The 22,396-nt window shown below is 38.5% G+C and overlaps 1 protein-coding gene across 1 annotated transcript in view; it reads right to left on the bottom strand.

Moving 5' to 3' along the window:
• The window catches only part of LOC134473783 (uncharacterized), a 49,725-nt gene that overhangs the window by 5,745 nt on the left and 21,584 nt on the right, over positions 1-22,396 (bottom strand). The window contains exons 10-24 of the mRNA XM_063239301.1: positions 22,052-22,072; positions 14,459-14,494; positions 13,716-13,736; positions 13,085-13,105; positions 12,645-12,665; positions 12,050-12,070; positions 11,392-11,412; positions 8,916-8,936; positions 8,296-8,316; positions 6,121-6,141; positions 5,507-5,521; positions 4,923-4,946; positions 4,298-4,321; positions 3,997-4,023; positions 3,565-3,585 (exon numbers count right to left, since the gene is read on the bottom strand). Of these exons, the coding sequence (XP_063095371.1) occupies positions 3,565-3,585; positions 3,997-4,023; positions 4,298-4,321; positions 4,923-4,946; positions 5,507-5,521; positions 6,121-6,141; positions 8,296-8,316; positions 8,916-8,936; positions 11,392-11,412; positions 12,050-12,070; positions 12,645-12,665; positions 13,085-13,105; positions 13,716-13,736; positions 14,459-14,494; positions 22,052-22,072 (336 nt within the window). The remainder of the gene's footprint in view (positions 1-3,564; positions 3,586-3,996; positions 4,024-4,297; positions 4,322-4,922; positions 4,947-5,506; positions 5,522-6,120; positions 6,142-8,295; positions 8,317-8,915; positions 8,937-11,391; positions 11,413-12,049; positions 12,071-12,644; positions 12,666-13,084; positions 13,106-13,715; positions 13,737-14,458; positions 14,495-22,051; positions 22,073-22,396) is intronic.

Here is a 22,396-nt window from a genome sequence, read left to right as displayed (position 1 = left end):
GACCTGCGGTGAGTGAGAGAAACTGGGACTCTTCCACGGTCTAGGAGACTCCAACAGAGGACATTCTGGGACCAGGCAGACTTGCGAGAACAGGGTGCTGCAGTGACTTCAGTCACGTATCCCCCTCTCAAGTGGGATTGGTGAGCAGTGCCTAGCCTATGTGACACCGCTGGCTGAGACCCAGTAGGCTAGCACAACCCAGGTCCCAGCTCCTGAAGGTAGATTGACCTGGAGGGGCGGGCTGCGCATAGGCTGCCTGGTCTTCAACTTCCTGGTGCGCTGCAGTGGGCGGGAACACCTAGCCGGCCCAAATCAATCAGACTGTGGCTGACAGGGAAGGAAGCTGGGCCTCCTATATACGCTTGCATATATAAGGAACAAAGAATATGGGAAGAGGCAGCAACAAGAAAGGCTCCTCGGTCCCCAATCCTGAGAAAGAGGCAATAGCAGACACAGCACCAATAGATATAAAGCGCTATCTCCAGAGCCTCATAGACAAGTTCAGGAATGAAGTTATTAATGACCTGAAGCTAGACATAAGCAGAATAGTTAGAGAAATGCTAAGCACCACCCAAGAAAAAACAGATGGTGGAATGGAAGAACAGAAAAAGAGGGGAGAATTGTTTAATGGAGAAAATAGAGGAAGCATAGAATACATGAAGCAGGTTCAAAGAGATTACCAGGAAACTAAAAACTCTATCGAAAACTGGCATAACAGCTTGAAAGAAACTATGGACAGATTATCTGAACTGGAGGGCAGATTTGTAATATGGGAGCATGAAATGAAAAACTTCTTAAAATAACAAAGAAACAAACAGCAATAATACAAAAACTAGAAGATAATAAGATGGTCTATAACTTAAGAATTAAAAACATAAAAGAAGAAGTAGGGACACAAACAAATGAACTACAAAAGCTACTCACAGAAATAATCCAGGAGAATTTTCCTAATTTAGCAAAAGGTAAAGATACTCAGATGTATGAGGCATACAGGACCCCAGCCACCTACAACCCAAACAGAGCAACACCCAGGCATATCATAATTAAAATTCCAGAAATCCAATATAAGAACAGAATATTAAAAGCCATCAGAGACAAGAAACAGATCACTTACAATGGATCACCCATCAGAATTACAGCAGACTTCTCGGCATAAACCATCAAATCACGAAGAGCGTGGGGGGAAATAATTCAAGCTTTGAAAGATAATAATCTCCAGCCAAGATTGATTTATCCTGCACAACTATCCCTGGAAATTGATGGAAAAACAAAGTGCTTCCAGGATGAAGAGGAACTAGGGGAATATGCAACCACCAATTCAACTTTACAGAGAATACTGCAGGATATTCTAAAAAAGAAAAGTACGAAGAATCCAGAAATAGTGGCAGAGAGGCCACAATGAATGGAACAGAAAACAAAATGAAGAAGACAAACTGACAACTAATGACAGAAAAAGAGCTCAACAGAAATGAGGCAGAGAAGATTGGATGATAAGAAGATTGGATGATAGGGACAGCTATTTTGGAGAAAATGACATCTTAAGAGTACCAGGTTTGAAAGTTTAGGCAACAGCTGTGAAGATAGTGGGATTCATTATGATGCCCATTCTGGTTAACTATTATCTACTTTTGAAGACCTATAATGTCTCCAATGTTTTGGTTTTGTTCTTTACTGTTTTGTTCAATTTTATTATAACTGATGATATAGGCAATTCTATTAGAGATAGCGGGAGGCATTATGGGAACCATTGTTGATCACCTTGTATTATGCTTTTACATTATCTATTATGTCCACCCTTTTGATTTGACTGACTCTGTTCTGTTATGTCACATTTGGTTCTACTCTTTTCCAAAAAAGTAATAAGAACTGTGGGAGCAACAAAACCCAAAATGTGTAATTGTCATTTTACAAAAGAGAGGAAAAGAAAGTGCTCTAAATGATATAACTGCATGTATATTTAAGTGTATAAGATAGATAATGATATTACTGAGTTTTGTTGGATCATTGAACAGAACTGTTTGCAGTCTCACTGTTGGAATGTCCACTTTATAAGCTTTAATTTTGTAACTTGAACAATTATTTCTAAGATGACAGTATGTAATCCATTAACTAGTGATTTCCTACTGTTTATTTTTTTCTGTAAATCTGTATAACTTGTACCCTTTCTCTGCTTTTTTTTTTCTTTTTCTCCTTAAATAAAATTTAAAAAAAAAAGAATTTTCCAGTTTATTGAGGTTAGTCAAGTGCCACTCATGTGATGCTGGATTTCTTCATGGAGTTCACAGATTTGTGTAGTTTCTTTTGTGAGTATTTTATCACACACACACCTCGAGTTGTAGACTGCTTGTGGGGAGCCTCATAGCTGTTAGAGCCCTGGCTTCTCAGCATGCTGTCACTGACCCAGAGCTCGGCTAGTCGGGTGTGTCTCTGCACACTGCACAGGTAAGGTGTGCCTAGCAGGGATCTGCACCCTGGGCAGAGTTAGGTCCAGGCCTGCGTGGGTGGCTCTGTTTCATTCCTGGGGCAGCAAAGTGAAGGTATGTTGATTCCTGTCCATAGAAGGTCATCTCTTTCCTGCTCTTAGGTTTGCTCGGACAGCCCAGTTCCAACTGGCTACCACATTGGCTGCTGATTAGAGAAGACCCTGAAGCACCAGTTCTGTTTCTGAAGCCAAGGCCTGTGTTCTTTCCTTGACTTAACTTTTTCCTCATCGTTATTTCCCTGTTCAGCTTGTGGCTTTTGGAAATTACTGTAACATCCCTCTCTTCACTTTTGAATTTAAGTTTGTCTGTGTACTTTTACTTAAATAATACCAACCGAGACTAAACTAGTGAAGTAGAAGGTGGTGCAGCTCCTAGTGACTTTGGTGAACCTTTCCTGCCTCTCTTCTCCTTGGATTACTCAGACGTTATTATATCTTTCCTGGCAGAAAGGCTACCATTCAATTTAGATGCCTTGTCAGCTTTAAAACCAGTAATTCCTTCTGCTGCCCTCAGTTGAACCATTGTTCCTGTTCTGATTATAAAATTTGTGCCCAAATATGAACATCTGGAGTTCCAGTTTCATCCTTGTGTCTGAACTACTGACTATTTTCCTCTGTGCAGTGAGAATATTAGCTGATCAGCTCCAGTGCTCAGAACTCAGAAAAGATGTGTGGGTGGACTTGAGAAGGACACTGGCTTACTCTGCATTAACTGCTCAGTTCTCCTTATCCTCAGGCACTGATTCCTAATTACTAATTCCAAATAATAAAATCCTAATTCCAAATTACTAAAATGCTGTTATTGTGTAAATTAAACTCAGAGTGTACTCATACAGAAGTGGAGGGGGATGTATAATCAGGTTTGCAATCTGCAGGAATGATTCATCTTGTTTTACCATATTCTCCAGTTTTTTTGTTGACAGATGCCAACTAAATCCTTCTTTTAACCAGTAATTTCTTAAATTGTCTGGATGCAGGAGGGTAATATGGAAGCAAGAGAGGAATGAGAAAAATCACTTTAACAAGTGAAATGAAGGGGATAAAAGAGAAAGCCATAGTAGAGAAACAGATGTAATACTTACTTTTGGGTACTGTAGATAAATCTAAAAAAAAATAGATACCAGTGATTGTTGTGAAAGGAGCAAGATTTCTTTTGGGGAGGCACATTTGTGTATGAGGCACACAGCTCTAGATTTGGGTTATGATCATATGCTTTTGGGCAAGTGTCTGCCTGTTTCTTATGCCTAACAAAAGTTACTATAAGGATGAAAAGGGATAATATCATTAGAACACCTGTGTAGTTCTTATGGGGGAGTGGTAAAGTAAATGTTTAAAATTAAGTAAATGTAAGCTGCCTTCACAAGATGAAGCTGGAAGAGTGAATGCAAAGGACATTGGAAGCCACATGTGTCACATTACTGAACACAAATAAAAAATAAGCAGAGAAAGGATAAGTTTTAGGCTTTGTAGAGAACAGCAACAACCAAAAACAGTAGAATATGAACAAAACTTACCGCTGCTGGGTGTTGAAGTTGAACCGGCTGAAAAACAGAAATATCTTAGTGACTGTGGTCTCTCCTATTATTTATTTTTTCCTTTTATTTAGGGCAAACTTTGCCTTTGGTATTTATTTACTTTTAATGTGAATCAATAGCTCAAACTGTCCATAAAGTCACCAGTAACTTCATGAAACTTTGCAAACAGGTAGGTAGTAAATAAATGGTTAAAGTAATACGTACCCCAAGCCCAGAAATCCCATCTATGCCAGGGAAAAGAGAGATTCTGGGTCCCACAGTGCTGGAAACAAGAACTTACCGATGGTAAGTGGAGTTGCTTGAGCTGGTAAGAAGAACAGAGGAAAGCGTTACCTCTCTTTTCTTTCTCTCTTGTTCAGTTGGCAAATCATATTGTTTTACATTGCTGAGAAAACTCTCTTCTCTGTTATTTTTAGTGTAAATCAACAGTTTGATAGTTATTAAAAGCTGAGAGGATTATGGGTAATATGCAAGCAAGACATCAAGGAAAGGGAACTGTAAGCTCCCGAAGCCCTTATGGCCAGGGTTATTTTCCACTGATGTTTTGCAGTTCACATGCAGAAAGACAGAGCCAGTAGAGCAGGGAGGCTAAAGGAAAAGCAGTTGTATAAGCTTTTGATTGTCTCTTTTGTCTCCTATCATTTTTTCTTTTTCTGTAGACAGTCTTTTGTTGATAACTATGTAAAGGTTTTATCTGCTTTTCATGTTTTTATAAACCAGTAGTGTTAGAAATTTCTATTAGGTACATCATTAATCACATGGACAGTTTTTGATAATGAGATAGCAAGAGGCCAGGGTATACCTGAAGCCCTTTGCATCCCAGTATGGCCAGATAAAGACTGGTGGGCCCCATCTGAGGCCAGTCGGTTCCTGTGGGACAGAATGAACTGAACTCACAGACTTACTGAATGTACCAGGCGGCGGTCCCACTGGAAAACAAGCAGAAAGGTTTCTTATTAACCTCCTTGTCACCCGTTTTACTCTTTTTTTTTTTCAGTCGAAAAATTTCCTAGTCACAAAATTGCTTTAAAAGCTTTTCCAATCACAGGCATTTGAATTTTCCAGAAAACTAGTAATTAGCTATTGATAATAGAAAAGTAAAAGATTAAGAAAACAGGAGTTTCAAGTGCCTGTAGTAGTTACTGGGCTTTGATAACTGCATAGCAGAGAAACATAAACCTTACTGATTGCTTTTATAGATGACCCAGCTTGAAAACCAAAACATTATTTATACCATTCTTGTCTAATTAATTTCTCCTTCTACCTGGAAAGTTACTTCATAATCTTTTGAACCATGGAGAAACATTTTTTTCTGATCTTTAACTTTTATGTGAGTCAGAGTATGTTCTAGGAACTTGTTAATAACCTAGTGGAGTTTGAGTAATGGAAATGTAAGGGGTCAAGGAAACTGGAGATTTAAGATTGGACCCATCTCGGATTCTGCTGGAGACAGTTGAGTTCCATGATGAAGGGAGACAGTCAAACTTACTGCTGGCTCCGGTAGCTGAAAAAGAGAGAGAGGAATCAGTGTGAACAGGGCAGAAATGCAGGAGTAGTTTTCCTGTTCCCTTCTAAGAGGGGATACCAGAAATGTCAGTGGAGAGGTATCTTCCTCAAGGAAGAGAGTAGAGAGCTGTGTTGGTTCAGAAGAGCCTGCCATCGTGTGTGTGTGTGTGTGTATGTGTGTGCGCATGTGTAATGGGATTTCAGCTGTTTATTCTCCCAGCAAAGGAGATGATTTGTTGCTTCATTTTTTGCCATGACTGACAACTGCTTGAAATCCTGCTGAGGATTGGTATTTTCTTTAAATCACGCTGGTCATCTTTCCCCTATTTCTATCAACTGTGCAAGCTTTCATTTATTAATACAAATGTCCTTACTCACTTGTCCACAAGCTGCCATAAACTTTGGATATTTCCACTGGGTCTAGTTTTGGTTGGTCATTTGGATTTATATTTTTCTCTATTCATTGCGTCTAGTTATACCAGCAAGAGCTGGAGGACCATCTATCTTCTACAAGATAGAAACGAGCAGAGAGGGAAAGGTCCCACATCCTGTAGAAAGCCAAAAGCATCCATCATATGAGAACAGGCAAGAACTTACTGGTCATTTCTGAAGCTTGAGCTGGTGGAAAAACAAGCAGAAAAAAAGGTCAGTGCTTGTATAACCTTGAGAACTCTATTATCGCGTGCTAGTCCTGGGAAGGTTCAGGGGCCTCTAAAACCTGCCTGTCATCACGGGGTAGTGCCTAGAGTCCTTCTCTGTACCCTCGGGCCCTCTTCTGCTGATTTGGAGCAGCAATATGATTGTTAAGCAATACAGTGAGACTTTGTTCATCCTCCTCCTTTCATTCAGGAATGGTAAATAATTGAAGTACTTCAGAGGTTCATAGTGTCTGAAACTTGTGCTTCTGAGTACTTACATCATTCTCATCCTTAAACTTTTTCCTACATGACATTTTAATTGATTTGAAAAGTTTTTCTGCTACTCCTTTTGGTAGGGTTGGTAAGCCACTAATTTTTGTTAAGGTCTTAAGTTTAATTGGTGCGTTTTCATTTTCACTTATCCACCAACAATTTTCTGGAAGGAATAAAAATAGTACTATGTGTCACCATATTCTAAATATTTATAGATATGTGGTACAGAATCCAAATGGGGTGAAAAGAAGGGGCAATCAGTCCATTTACTCATGTAGACTCCTGGTACATGGTGCCTCTTAGGGGACTTTGGGCCACATAGGAATCTTGCTTTAGCTTCAGTGAGGTCTTTGCATTTCCCTGGCTTAGATTTTTGCCTCTCCCCAATAAGAATTACGAGAACTTCTAAGGGTGTATGTTTTGAGGATGATGAAAAAGGTACTGGCAAAGGCAGCCTTGATTCAGGGGAATAGTTAATTAGTGGTGACTTTTATTCATTTATAAAAGCATACTTAGAATTTAGGGCAGGAAACATCCCACTTTAGTGGTGACAATGGTGATGATTTTGTGGCAGCTGCCAGTCGTCTTTCTACTTTGCTTTTCCATGGTACCTTAGAGGGCTGTATACTCCACAGCACCTACCAGAAACCGACTGCGTCTCTCTTTCTCTTATTCATGACTTTATCTTCAGTGCTCGGGTCACTATTTGACATGTGGGGGCAGGAGCTCAGCTAGTTGAAGGAATGTTTATTTGAATATGACTGCTTTGCCTTCTGACAGTCTCTTCCTGGATTGCTTCAGATTTTGTACTGCTATCGCCTAATTTATAGACACAGGAACTTCTCATGTCCTGGGGTGGGTTTTGACATGCTAAATTTTAGCTCTGGCTTTTCTTTAATGAGCCACACACAAACTTTCCTTTTGCTGTCTTGCATGTGTGGCTTGTGATTGCTTGATGTAATTACTGAAAGAGCTTTTTCTCTGAAGTGTTGTCTCTGTTTTTGTCTCTGTCTCTCTGTTTTTAAGTGAAGAGTATCTGGGACTAAAGGATAAGACAAGGAAATAGGGCTTGGGGAACGATAAGGGCTTGGAGGAGCAGGAGAGGGAGCCTAGGACAGACTGGGATTTCAGTAGTTTTTGCTGGCACCCTTGCCTCAAAAAACTAACAAGATCTCAATCTTTTAGATTTTTTTCCTTTTGAATTTATTTTTTTAAATTTGCTTTTCTTTTATCATTTCCCTACATTGTCTCTATTATCTCTGTGTAAGCCCTTTATAAACTATGAAGCACTTCAGAATTAGAAGGGTTGCCCCCTTGTTCTTTCTTTGGTACTTCTAAAATTATTGTTATAGAATTATTGTGGCTATTACTGAATTTTTTTCTAAGGCAAAGCAAAGCAAAATATCCTTCAAAAACCAAAATCAAAATGTTGGAGGATTCTCAGGTAGAAACTGTCTAAAAGTTAAAAAAAATTTTTTTCCCTAATGGTGATGATGGGGCCTTGGATTTAGCTCAGTGCTGTAAGTGTCTGCCTGGCAAGCATGAGGTTGTGAGTTTGATCCCTGGTAGGAAAACCTCCTCCAAAACCAAAACAGAACAAAAAACTCCCAAAAGCCAAACAACAACAAGAAGAAACAATAAACACCCCCCCCCCCAAAAAAAAAAACAAACTAATGGTGAAGACTAAAAACAAGGCCTTGTGAATGCTAAGCAAATGTCTGGCCACTACATCATATTCCTAGCTTGAGACACTGTATTAGTGACAGGTATACTTAGGAAGGGAGTAAACGTTCTAAACAGAAGATCAGAGGATACCAGAAAGAGAAAGGAAAAAAAACAACAACAACAACAAAGAACTTACCTTTGTGTCCCGTGTATTGTACTAAAAGTAGAACATGTAGTTATTTGATGTAAAACAATGTCAATTAAATTTGAATATTTAGAGTTTATTTTTTGCTGCACGGCTGCTCTATCTAGCCTTTTTGTAAGAACCAAATCTCCCCATAGGAGACTCATAACCTCAGTGTAGTTAGAAGGAAAAACAACTACTTCACTCTTGCTGTTTGTCACGTGTTGGAGGTGTCATTCCTAACGGCACTGCTCTCCCCATTTTTCTCCATCCTTTCCCCCTGATGTTGCTTTTCTTCCATTCTCTCAGCTTTATGCTTTGCTGTCCTGCTTACTTCTTACATCCTCCCCAGATTCTGTCTTTGCTTTGGAAGCTTTTAAACGATTGTCAAAACATATCATTGTAATTATTTTTTAGAGAAAAATCATACCTATTATGAGTTTTAAGGTAATGAGATTTCCGTTTTAGAAGTATGATTGGTTGTTTAGGGAGATAGTGTAAAAGGAGTGAAAAGTTGTGAAACATGATTTTCAGTCTCTAACTCAGGAAAGTTAACAGTTGAAATTTAAGTCCTTCAGACATATAGGGAGCTATTCGAGATGAGCTACTATATAGAAATATAGGTAACTTACCAATAGGCCCTGGAGTTTGCACTAAAAAGAAATCCAAATTGGTGTATTAGGTTGGTTATTGTATTGAAGAACATTTTTAAAAATTAGTTTTATTCTGTGAGTAGGTCTTTGAGAGATAAAGTTGGGGAAGAGGAAGTGAAATCATCAGAAAGACCATTAAAGAAAGTCTGAGATCATTAGAGAGAATTTTGGGGGCTAATTCTCAAGGTAGGGGCCATTAGAGCAAGGTAGACTCTAGGGTCTATATACTAAAATCTTTGTCTCTCATCAGCCAGTGTGCTACAGTAGTAGGCATGCAGGTTAGTGCTAAGAACCCAGCTCTTCATTACAGCTTCTAACTAGGGACTAAGAGTGGCAGCTGTTGATTTGATTAGTTTAATAGTCTGTGAGCAAAAGATTAATGAAACCTTAGTTTTTAATGAAAATTTGACATCCAGTAGATTTCCTGCCTCTGATCTCATGGCTATTTGCTAAAGACCAGAAGCCTATTTATATTACTCAGCAACATTGCTTAGGTGAGAATGATTGTTGATTGATAAAGTGCTTCCAAGCTGGGAGATCTGGAAGTACCCATAGAGCCACAACTTTGCTTTCTGGCCATATAGTGACCCACGTAACAGGGTGTGTTCCTTCTGGGATCCTTACAGGTTATTCATATGGAGCTCTAGTAGGGGGTCTTGTCTTTGAGGCACCTGTGGGGCTTCCATGCAGGGCAGCTCACCTGATGGCCGGCCACAGAGAACAGTTCTATGTGGCTGTGCACATGCCTGCAGAGACCCCTGTGAGGACTGATCTCATAGAAGAGACTGGAGTGGTGCTGCCCGGCTGGCAGTCTGTGCTTCCTCCTGCCTTTGGTCCTACTTAGTGGACCGGTGCTGCAGGAGGGCCATGGCAATTGTGGGTCTGCATGATCAGGTGCATCTAAGAGGACCCTCCACCCAGGGTCTTTGCAGGGTCTTTGCCTCAGTCCTCCACTCATGGAGCTCATGGTGGAAACTCCCAGATCTGACCCATAACCTAAAAAAGCCTTAATGGCAAAACCCCCTTTTTTTCTGTATAGAACATCTAGAAAATGTTTTTCCAGATCTGCATATATTGGATTAAGAACAGTAGACAAGGTAGAAATTTAACTATTTTTCAAAATAATATTTTCTTGGCTTTATCTGTAACTGCTATCTATAAATATGTGCCCTGCATCTGGAAGTAGAGCTCTTAGGTAGCTGCCCTCTCAGCGAATGTCAGGAACCTTTGACTGCAAGGTTTGTTTTGTTTTTTCATTTTTCTTATATTTTCTATATTTTCTCCCCCCTTTGCCATTCTAAATTTGTGACTTTTTGTACACCTTTTCTTACTTATTTTTATCAGGTTTATATTTGTTTACTCTTCCTTTATTCTTCTCCTGTTTGCCAATCCTTGTAACTATCATCCTTCCAACACCCCCCCACCCCCATGTGTCTCTTTCTCACCCCTGACTGTGGAACTGGGGACTAAACCTTGGGCCTTTGCACTGAGCTACATTCCTAGTCCTTTAAAACATTTTTTTAAAGAAAATTTTGAAACAGGGTCTGACTAAGTTGTTCAATTGTGCAGGCTGCACTCAAACTTGTGATCCTCATGCTTCAGCCTCCCAGAATACAGGAGTTATAGACGTGGATCACCACATCTGACTTGTTTTTTCACTTTTTGATTTTCTTCCATGTTTTTGCTCTTTAACCAACATCTTCATTGTCTGTGTTTTACTTTTTATGTTGCTTTTTTCTTCTCCCCCTTAGGCTTTTTTTCTTTCTTGAATTCCAGCACTATTTATTCACTGTTAATAACTCACTGTAATGCTCAAAGGTGATAGTGGACAAAACTAACAGAAACTTCAACCCTAACTTCATTATTAATTATTCTAACTATGGGAATAACAACTGTCTTACCTCACTGTTGGGATGCTGTATAGATCCGACAAAATAATGTAGTTATGAACAATTGCAATTTGAAATCCAACCATTATTTATAATGTTTTTATGGAAAAAATATAGTAGGGCAAGTGATTAAAAGTTGGTGAAAATAAAACTTACCTGTTCTGGAAAGGATTTTTCAGAAAAATTACAAATGAAAACACAAAGTTTGCATTATTTTTCAAAGTAAAGATCATCTAATAATGAAAAAAATATTTGCACATAAATCAAGAAGTTTAGGTGCAGTATTCTAAGTCTTTATTAAATATTGTCTCCAAAAAACTAAAAGAAGATAGCTCAGGAAGGACCATGCCTCTAGGGGACGATTTTTCATTTTGCGTTGCAACTTCATAATTACTATTTTTTATGGTAGCACCTGGGTGATTAACACCCTATGGGAGTTCTGGGGACGATAATGAGACAGCAGAAATACTTGATCTTTCCATCTGTGGGTGTAAATCATTGAAATGAAATAGAGGACATTCTACAAAGGACCAAAAACCATTGCAATTGAGACCTGGATGACTTACCAATGGTTTTCTGGGAGAGCTCTGGAAAAGAAAATAAAATTAATCAGTAAATGTTTTCAGGCTCTGCAGACCACAGTTTTCATTCATGTTTTCCCCAGTAAGAGTGTCACCCCTAAACTCAAGGTCAGCTGCAGCTGAGTGTTGACTTTCTAACTGGGAATGCCATGGCAAACATAGCACACAGAAAGCTCTTCCATCTCACAGATTCACTGAGGTAGCAAAGTGGGTCGGTAGTAGTAGAAATACTGAGTGCTAAGTAGTACCAAGTAGTTCAGCAGAGGTACTAAGCAGAAGTCAACTCTTTGGTCCATTTAAATGTCTGGAGGATTGGAAAAATCCTTCTCCATATAAGCTTTGTAATTTAATTTTCTCCCATTATTTCACTTTTCATGTCACTGCTTTTTTTCTTTTAAGTCCTTTGTGTGATGTCAGCAAGTCACTGCAAGCCACCTTTAAGAGTTTAGCCTGGACTTCAGTGTTACATTTATTAGTGAAATTTACATTCACAAAATCAGGAATGACCTACTGAAATGCCAGGCAGAGGAAAAACACAAGGTCAGGAAAATGTGAACTCCAGCCTTTGAAATCTCTGTGTGGACACCTAAGGTACTTTAAGAAATTACAGCATTTCAAGTAGAGAATTAAACAGTAAACTTACTGATAGGTCCAGTAGCTCCAGCTCCAGGAGGAAGAGAAAGAGGGAGAGAGGGAGAGAAGGAGAGAGCATTATCATGTATGGCAGCGGCTCAGAAGGAAAGACTTTCCCTCAACGCTCACTCTAGAGGGGTTATCATAAATGGAACGGGGGTGATCACGGCTTGGCTCACACGCAGCCCCGCACAAGCTTCCTGTAAGAATGGAGGCCCTCTCATCTTCAGCGATGGCTGACGCCCCTTTAGAAGACTGACAGGAAGACTCACTCTGTATTAATTTGTAATGTGTATATTTTTCTTCTTACATTTTTCATCATTTTCTTCGAACCTATGGTTTGAAAGTATGCCTTCCCTTGCTGCTGGGCCATTATGAGTGCCTTTAAGTAGATGCTTTGATCTTGTTCTGTGCCTTTTTATGCCAGACCGTGGGACTTGTGGGCACTCTACATCATGCATGGCCTCTTTGGAAGCTGTATAATAAGAATGTGGGAGGAATTGCAAAACCTGGTGTCCAGAAAGTAGGGCAGGCAGATCAGTCCCCGAGACTTTGTGGGTCAGATATCAAAAGGACCAGAGCAGAGAAACAAACTTGATACTTACGGATAGGTGCTGAGAATTGCACTGAAATATGAAAAGAGAGGAAAATCAATCTGATTCGACATTAACAGAATTCCCATGCCACCATGCTAAAGGACTCTGAAGTAATGCTACCACAGGGAGTATATTTAGCAGGGAGCTGTGTGCTCCTCTCATAGGATCAGGTAACATCCGTCTTTACTGAGAAATTTAAGTAATTAAAATATAAATACTAAAACTGAAGAAATTTAAATATGAATTATTAAATGTTTCATTTTCTTAAACTCAGTGACAATTGAGAGCATTTTGCATTATGTTAGTATCAGGTATTTTCGGATTTGAGTGCAACCAAAAATATGAGTGGGAAATCCTGCAATTACAGAGACAGAAACAAATCCAGGGAAATGCCAGATCCTACAGGAGGCCAAGGAGTATAACATTAGAAAAGAATAAAAGGAACTCACTTATAGGTCCAATAGCTCCACCTAAAGTATTGGAAAAACAACAGTTAATTAGAAGAGTTCTTTATGTAGAAAGTATAGTTTGCCCTGGAATTCTTTCTGGAAAGTGTTTAAGGATGTAGACACCAGGAGCAAAGTGTTCACTTCAATGGAGGAAGAAATGAAGTTTGTAAATACTTTATATCTTGGGGGACCCTAATTGCTGCTGGCTGGGACATGATGGGTGGAGCTGCAAGGATCCCAAGTTGGGATGGGCTGAATGACAGTTTGGGATGCACAGAAAGCCTCGGAGACTCTTGGTAGGCCTTGGGTGGAATGGCCATCATCCATCTGCTTCGTCTGAGTGTTGCTGGGGTTTTAAGCAGGGGAATTTTCCTACCTTTCTCTTAACCATTTTTGTCCTTAGTACTTTCCCTTTGCTATGGAGCCTCAAGACAGTGGAAATATTATGTGATAGTATTTTCTCATAGAGGAACCCCAGTTTATTAAGACAAAAGCAGAGGTGAAGAAGGGGACAGGACTGACAACATGTGCAGGAGGAGATAAGACATGTATGAATATGAGTATCTTACATACTCTAAAACTGTAGTAAACCAAAACACATGCAAATTAAAGTGCAGAAAAAGAAACTTACTGATAGATCCTGGAGTGCTAGCTAAAATGTAAAAACAAAAATTAAGTCTGGAGAGAACATGACTCTGATATTCATTTCAGTGTTCCATATCAAATATTTATCACATTTTAAATTTACACAGAAGGTCAACAAAAAGGTAATTGAATTTTCTTTTTGTTCTTTTGGTAACTGCTAAGGTTATATTAATATTGCACTTAATTTTCTTATTCTGAATTTTCATATATTGTCAAATATTTATATAGTTTTTTAAATTAAGCTTATTAAAAATTGAGTTTTTAGTACAACTTAGATATACATAATGATCTCATTCATCATAGGAAATTTGTACCTGTATATAATATATCTTGTTTGTTTTTTTCTGATTCTCCACCCCTCACTTCAGTCCCTCTTCCCCTTATTTATAAAGCTTTGCTTCAATTTTTCCTTCTTTTATCACTTTTTTCTTTTTCTTTCCTTCATAAATTTGGTTTTGATGAATCACTCCATCTAGTCTCCGAATTTGTCCCGTGTGTTTTAATGAGTTAATTTCATTTTCAATAGTTTCTCCTTTTCTGTGTAAAAATTTACTTAGGGGATCTTGAAACTAGCCTCAAGGAAAAAGGAAAGGGAGAAAATGGTAACATAGCAAAAATTTCTCCTCTTCTTCATTTCTATCTTCTTTTCATCACCTTTCTAGCCTCCCAATTAAAGGCACTGTATAGAAGATCAAATGAATAATTAAGTTGTAAATATGGGAAACTTACAGAGAGGTTGAGCTGCTTTTAAATACGGTACATCATCTATAATAAAGATTGAGAAATATAATCTTAGAATTTAGACTACAGAATGCATGGAATTGTGAGGTACAAACAGTTAAACACCCAAGTCCCACCTATTCTCTATCTCTGACACTGGGCAATTCATTAAAGCTTTTGAACATTAATTTTCTCATCTTTAGCATGAAAATTATGTCTGCTTTTATATTGTGAGGCTGCAGTGAAAAATCAAGAGTAATAGCAAATGCAAATGCTGAAAAGTTGTATCAGAAATGCTGTGGGGAGGGCTATTCAGTGAGTACAAAGGAAGTGAAAGGTGTCCATTTATTGGTCTTCAGGGTAGAGAAACAGATAAACCTGAGTCTTAGGTATCCTACCAAAATCCTAAGCAGTGTGGATTGGGGTCAAGGATACTGTCTGTCTGAATTTTCTGCTTAATGAACATTAGCATTAGTCTTTTTAAAGAGCACCAGATTTTATATACTAGACAGAAATCCTGATTATCTTTGTGGCTATCACAAACTAGTTACCTTCTAGTTATCTTTTGGGCCCAGTCAGTCACAGGATTGGGAATCTGCCGATTATATGGACGGAGGGGATGGTGGCCACTTGAACAGCAACATCCTATCTAGTAGCACTCAAAATTAAAACTTTAAAACAGCCCCGTGCTGGCCAAACAGAGCACATCTACAGATAAACTGAGTCAGCAGGGGCTGCCTGGGGAGTTCCTGTGACCAGGGTAGGACCTACTGAGCGGCCTGGGGTGGAGCAGCCAGGTGGGGAGCAGTTGGCTTGGTTGCATTTAATTTAAACTTGGAGTTAATAAGTTCTTTGGGTTGTAAAGCACTTGGAGATTGTGACTTTTATAGAAAAAAATTACACAGTGTAATGAATTTAATTCTAGTTGTGGGCAAAAAGCTGTTTTACTACTAGGAAATACAGCTACATTATGCAATCACAAATATAATATTCAGTATGAGAAACTACCACAGCATGTTGCTCAGGAAAATGAATGTACAGTCTAATCTTCAATTTCCTCATTTTCCAGATCCTTAATATTCTCTCAATCTTACTTTCATTTAGAACATGTGTTTATTTTGCTTTAGCAGTCAATTGAGATCAGTTCGAGATTTATTTAAACTTTAGCACCTCAGCCTTTCTGCCTTCTTTCAGTACTGATCATGTCTCTGTTCTCCCATTTACTTGAGTAATATTCAAATGATTATTGAAATTAGTTATGTAACTGATTTAAAACTAATTGTGAGGGCCAAGGATTTAGCTCAGCGGCTCAGGTGCTTGACTGGTAAGCGTGAGGTCGTGAGTTCAGTCCCTGGAACCAAAAAATCAAAACCAAAGCTAAATCCAAAGCCAAAGTCAAATGAAAACAAAACAAAACACCAATGAGAGACTGAGTTTACTTGCCTGTACTCAAACGACTACCAAGTAAAGGACTGAGAAATAACTCTAGGGAGCCTTCATGATTGACTGCTAGGCAACAGTGCTCCATGCATTTAAAATATTTTAACTAACAAGCAAACTTATTTTTAAAGTGGTTTGGCTTTGTTTTGATTTTTGAGAAGGGTTTTACTCTGTAGTCCAGGCCAACACCGAACTCACTGTACAGCTCAGTCTGGTCTCAAACTCAGGATCTTCCTGATGCAGCCTCCTGATTGGTGGGATTCTCAGCATGTGCTACCACATCTGCTCACTGTTTCTGAGTAGGCCTCTTACAGCACTCTCAATTCATGGAGAAAACATGCACATGTAGGTTAGAAGTTAGCAGTAATGTCTTCCTAGGTCCTTCTGCTCAGGCAGTCTGTTCCTCCTGCCTGAGATACTCTGTCCTGAGATTCCCAATAGCGGCCAGCTCTTCACCACACATAGATCGGTCTAAATAGCTCCTCAAGTACATTTTCCTAACTGGTCTTATCTATCTACTTATCCACACTTGCACATCTCCTTCTGTCACATGGTCCTAATTTATTTTCCCCACTGAAATCGCTGCAGTCTGAAACTATTCTATTTATTTTTCTACGGATTTAGTTTCTGTCTTACCTCACTAAAATTTATGCTGTGAAACAGGGACCATGTCTATCTTGTTGACACAGCATACAAAACAATGCCTGGGATATGGGAGGCCTCCCTATGTGCCAGAAAAGAGAACAAATGATTTAATTTGAAAATATTGTTTTGTTTTCCTTCCTTCCAACTTTTTCTTATTTTTTTTCCTACCTTCTCTTTCTATTCGGTTAAAAAACACACCTCTTTTCCTGGTAAACAAGAATATTATAATCAGGTCAGTTTATAAATATTTCAGATGAAAAACCCCAAAATCATGAGTTGGAGAGTATAAAATCAGTCAGAGATGGACAAGGAATTAATACTTGTCATTTGACTACCAGTGCAGTTTGCTTTCTTTTCCCTGTCTTCATTATTTTTAAACAAAGCCACAGAATTTCTGGTTTTACTCACTTTTTAAAATTTTATTTTACTTTTTAAAATTTATTTTAAAGAGAATAAAACCAAGCAAAATAAAACCAATCAAAACAAAACAGTGCAAGTGACACAAGAATTTTTTATTTTGGAGATGGAGAAAATGGCGGCTTGCTAGGGGATCGGGTGGAGAGTCTCTCTGGAGAAATCATATTAGAAGCTAGAATATGACAACATGGAGAGGGCCAGACAAATGGATAACGATTCTTATTAACTAAGACAGTGCAGCTGGAGGATTTAATGTCGTGCTGAGACTGTGAAGGCTGATAACGGGAGGCTGCAAATCCTGCACCTTTAAATCAACAAACTGACCCATGGACACAACAGGAAAAGCTGTGTTGGCTTTTGGTGACTGCTGGAAACTGAGACCTGGGACCCCAAGAAGCAGCTAGGACTGCCCCGCTGCACCAGAGGAGATAGTGAAAGGCTCTGGAGCTCCAAAGCCAAACGCTGAGCAGATTTCTGACCATTCCGCGCTGTGCCGGGAGTGCACGCTGTGCAGATTTCTTACCATTCCGTGCTGTGCTGGGAACGTGGGAAAGGTGGGCGGCGTGGTGTGCGGTGGACCCGGGAGGAGGACCTGCGCTGGACCCTGGTGAGTACTGGGGACCCCGCGACTGCTGGGGTTGGCCAGAGAACACCTTGGAACTGGGCAGTGCCCGCTACCACGGGGACATCAATAACACAGAGTCTGGTGGCAGACATCTTAGAGTTGGGCAGAACCTACAACTCAGTGGCATCACTGAGTCCCCCAGTAGGGAGGGTTGGTGGAAGACATCTTGAAATTGGGCAGAGCCTGAGTACGTGCTGGCTTCAGCGTCATACAGAGAACTAGTGGGAGACATCTTGGATTTGGGCAGATCTGCTGTTCTGGTGCTCCTGTCACAGAGAGGTCTGGAAGAGAACAGCTGGGATTTGGGCAGAACCCTGTGCCATAGTGACATTAGTCAGCTGCTTCTGGTACAAAGAGAACTGGCAGGAGCTACTGGGGCTAAACCAAGCCTCTGCTTGGGGCCCAATAAGCAGATACAAAATAGTCACAACTCAGTGACATCCAGAAAGTACAGCCTAATTTACGGATTGACTAGCACAGAGCTGGAGACTACCCTGTACCGCCCCTGCATCCCAGCCTAGCCCAGATAACAGCAAATTGGGGAGGACAGCAAAAACTCAAGTCAGCACGCTTCTGAAAGGCCCTAAGCAATTCGGAGAGGGCCAGAGAACTCCAGGACAGTCAGAAAGATAACCAGAAACATGACAAGAGATAAAAATAAAAAAAAAATCTCCAGTTGCCCAACATGAGAAAATAAGCCCAGGAGAAGTAAACATTGAAGAGAACAAGCACAGTAACCTCCATTGCTCAACACAGCATCTGCCAAAATTAAAAAGTACCTTCATGATCTCATAGATAAATTTAAAGCTGTACTCCTGATCCAAGTGAGGCAAGATATAAAGAGATTAATTAAAGAAATGACAAGCCCCGCACAGATGAAGAACACAGATGGAAGAACTGAGGAAATCAGAAAAGAAAGAGAAACTTCTGAAGAGGAATTTAAACATAACTTAGAATACATGAAACAGATCCAAAGAGAATACCAGGAAACTAAAAAGTCCATTGAACACTGGCAAAATGCCTTGACAGAAACTAAAGACAGCCTTCTGAAACTTGAAGAGAGATTTATAGCATATGATCGTGAAAGAAAAAGCCTCTTAAAAATAACAAGGAACCAGAAAGAAGCAATTCAAAAACTAGAAGAAGACAAAAAGATACATAACTTAAGAATAAAGAATGTGAGTGAGGAAGCAGGAGCAACCAAAAATTAAATACAAAGAATATTCACAGATATATTAAAGCAAAATTTCCCATGTATAGCAAAAAGAAATGATATCCAGATAAAAGAGGCATACAGAACACCAGCTACCTACAACCAAAACGGATCTACGCCTAGACATATAATAATCAAGATTCCAGAATTCCACCAAAAGAACAGAATATTAAAAGCAGCCAGAGAAAAGATGCAGATTACCTACAATGGGAAAACTATCAAAATAACAGCAGACTTATCAACACAAACTCTTAAGTCAAGAAGGGAGTGGGGAGAAATATTCCAAGTCCTGAAAGAAAATAATATACAACCGAAGCTCATATACTCGTCAAAACTCTCTCTCTCAAAATTAATGGAAAAATAAGATATTTTCAAGACAAGGAGGAACTGTGGGAGTTCGTGGCCACCAATCCAACCCTACAGAGAATGCTGAAGGACATTACAGAGAAAGAGAGGAAGAGATACCAGGATTCCAGCAACAGTGGCAGATAGGCCTCAGTGAACGAGGCAGACAGTGGAATGAGGGAATAAGGTGGACAAATTATAGCAGAAAAGTGGAGCAGCAGACATGAGGCAGAGACGGTAAGCTATAGTCTTTAGTATAGACAGCTCTGAAACTCTATAAAAAAAGGCAGAGGTCATTGCTAATGGTGTATAAGGATTTAAAAGACACAGTAGTCTTATTGCCATATTTAGTTTGAATTTAATTTGTTCTGGTCTGTCCACTCACGTCAGATTTGAGGGCACAGACATCTTGACCCAAAAATAGCAGGTTATACCATGGTAACTATCCTTACTTCCCTATTATCTTAAAATGAAATCCTGTATTACTTACATTGTCTTACTATGATTGATCTTAATTGAATCTGAATCATAAGACTGTGGGTTGGCCTTGGCTGATTTGATTTGAAATTGGTATGCTTGTTAGTATCAACCCTAAAAGTAGAGGCAACTACTCTGAGGATGACAAGATATAAAGGATATCCATACTGTTATTAATTAGTAACAGCTCTCAAATCATACAATGCTGTCAAAGTTAAGTTTTTATAAAAATAGGTGATACTATTTTTAACTATAATAAGCCAGTGTTGTGGACAAATCTATTGAAAATAACAAGAGAAAACAGTAACTACGGAAGATCATCTATATTGTGGTCTTATATGTCTTATCCATTGCATGTTTTTCTAGGAAATTGTTTTGCTGTCTTGCTATGACTTGGTTTTCCCTATAATAGAGAGAGGATAGATATATATGTAGAAATTCACACATGGGTTTTTTTTAAAAAATTATTTACGGGAACAGATTATATAATGCAAGATGTAATGAACAGATACTCTGAAGAAGAGACGCTAAGAAACCCGAGGCTAATTTTGTAGCATTATGATATAAATTCTATCAATACTATTGTTCGCTGATTAGAATGATATTGGACTGGTTTCTTGAGTTCAATTTCAGCATATGTAGAGATGGGGACAGCTATCACAAAGAGAATGAGAGATGCGATGGTAGTTACTATTGTCTTCCCTAATTTGGAACTTGAGGACCTAAAAAGCCTCCAATGATTTGATTAGTTCTATAATATGCAATAAGTATATAAAGTGGGTGAAGATGGGGACAACTATTTGTAAGAAACTAGAGACAGTTAGATAGACAATGAAGGTCTCCAGTAGACTTGCTTTGAAATCTGTATTTCTTTAAATTGTTTTTTTAAATGTTTTGTTCTGTTTTGATATGTTTAACCTTACCCTCTTTGAGATGTAAAACAAATGTGTAGGACTGATAACCATATTACTGAGCTTTTGTTTGATCATAGAGCAGAACGGTTTGTAGGGTCACTTTTTGAATGTCATTCTAAATACTTTAATTCTATAACCTGAACAGCTATTTCTAAGATGACAATGTGTAACTTATCAACCAGCAATTTCTTACCGTTTGTTTTTCTGTAAGTTTGTATTATTTCTACCCTTTTTTTTATCTCCATGTATTTTTTTGTTTCCTTTTCTTTCAATTAAAAAAAAAGAATTTCTTATTTTTTAAAATCTCTCTGGTTTTCAGTTTATTTGTGGTAAATATGTATATATATATATTCATAAAATTAGCTGTTTTGTTCACTTTGAAGTATACAATTCAGTAAATTTACAATGTTGCTAATTCCTACTGAATAAATGGGAAATTGTTCTAATTTTCAGATAAATCTGAAACCAAGTTATATTGTTTGAGCCATTACAGTTGTGATTCACGAGCAATTTTCTTTTTGGAGAACTTTTATGGCAAGCCTGTCCCCTGAAAAATTGGCAGAACAAATTGAAGACCTAAGTTTATTATATAGCACATTTCAACCTGAAAGTATTTTAATTTATTTTATAGGAAATTATATTTTCTCTGACTTACTGAGATGAAGACAAAATGAAATTAAATAAAAAACTATTTTAACTATAAAAGTAAAATATCAAACTTGATCATTTTCTAAGGAGAGTTTTTAAAAGCTATGTTATAAAATTGTTTTATTCTTAAGGTAAGGTTGTGCTATAATATCGAACTAGCATAATCAGTTTCCAGATTTATGTTAATGCATGAGTTTCAAATGGCATTTTAAAAATTGAAGTATTTTTCACATATTGTTGATTTCATAAATTCCTTGAAACTTTTTATTTCAAAAGGATATTTTGAGTTGGAAGATTAAATACATTTAACAATGTCCTGTGGGCAGTTAGATAACAGTGAGTTTGGGGTGAAAACAAAAATAAGGCTTTGAATTTCAGTTTTACAAACCAGGTGGTGGTGCACTCCTGTAATCCTAACACTCAGGAGGCTGAGACAGGAGGATCCTTGCAAATTCAAGACCAATGTGGGCTACAAAGTGAGCCCAAGGCCAGCCTGAACTGCGAAGTGAGACCCTGTGTCAAAAAGACCCCCCCAAAAAGAATTTCAGTTTAGCTCTTTTATATATACATATATCCTTGGCTAAGTTCCTCAACTTATTATTATCCTTACTAATTTCCTCAAGTTTCATTTTCTCATTTCTAATACCTAAATGTATGGACTCAATAAACATAACTTTCTTTATTTACCTTACCTTTGTTCCCGACTTCCTACTCTCTTCACAACCTACCTTCTTTCTTTTCCTAATTTAAAAAATTATTACTTTGTCAAAACTATCATTACCAGCAAAAACCATTTTAATCCTTTATACTTTTATTAATCACTCGGTTTTCAGTAACTTCCGATACCATGCTCAAAGAAAAAACATAAAAGAACTTACCAACACTTGATCGAGACATTACTAAAAGAAAATAAAAACAAGAGTGAGTTCAACAAGACTCCAGGAGAACTTAGAGTCCAGAGGTATTGCACTGCGGCAGGGTGTGAGAAGACGGAAGACGTGAATCACATCCTGTGCTCTGTTACCAGCTGCAAGGCCACATGCTGTGCTCCTGGATAACTATTAATGGTGTGCATTCAGGTATAAACTTAGGACTTTTGTATATTTTTCAATTTATATTCTTGTGGTAGAGCAGGATTGTAAGATCTATGCCACATGTCTTAATTTCTTTGGGTAAGAGAGTAAAAATGTTTTAGAGGACTGCTAAATTCTCAGTCCTTGAAC

The sequence above is a fragment of the Cavia porcellus genome, unplaced genomic scaffold, assembly GCF_034190915.1.
Source record: "Cavia porcellus strain 051 isolate PalLab524CR breed Dunkin Hartley unplaced genomic scaffold, mCavPor4.1 scaffold_28, whole genome shotgun sequence".
Classification (NCBI taxonomy): Eukaryota; Metazoa; Chordata; class Mammalia; order Rodentia; family Caviidae; genus Cavia; species Cavia porcellus.
The sequence above is the reverse complement of the archived record's forward strand: the minus strand, read 5'-3'. Positions and strand labels throughout refer to the sequence as shown.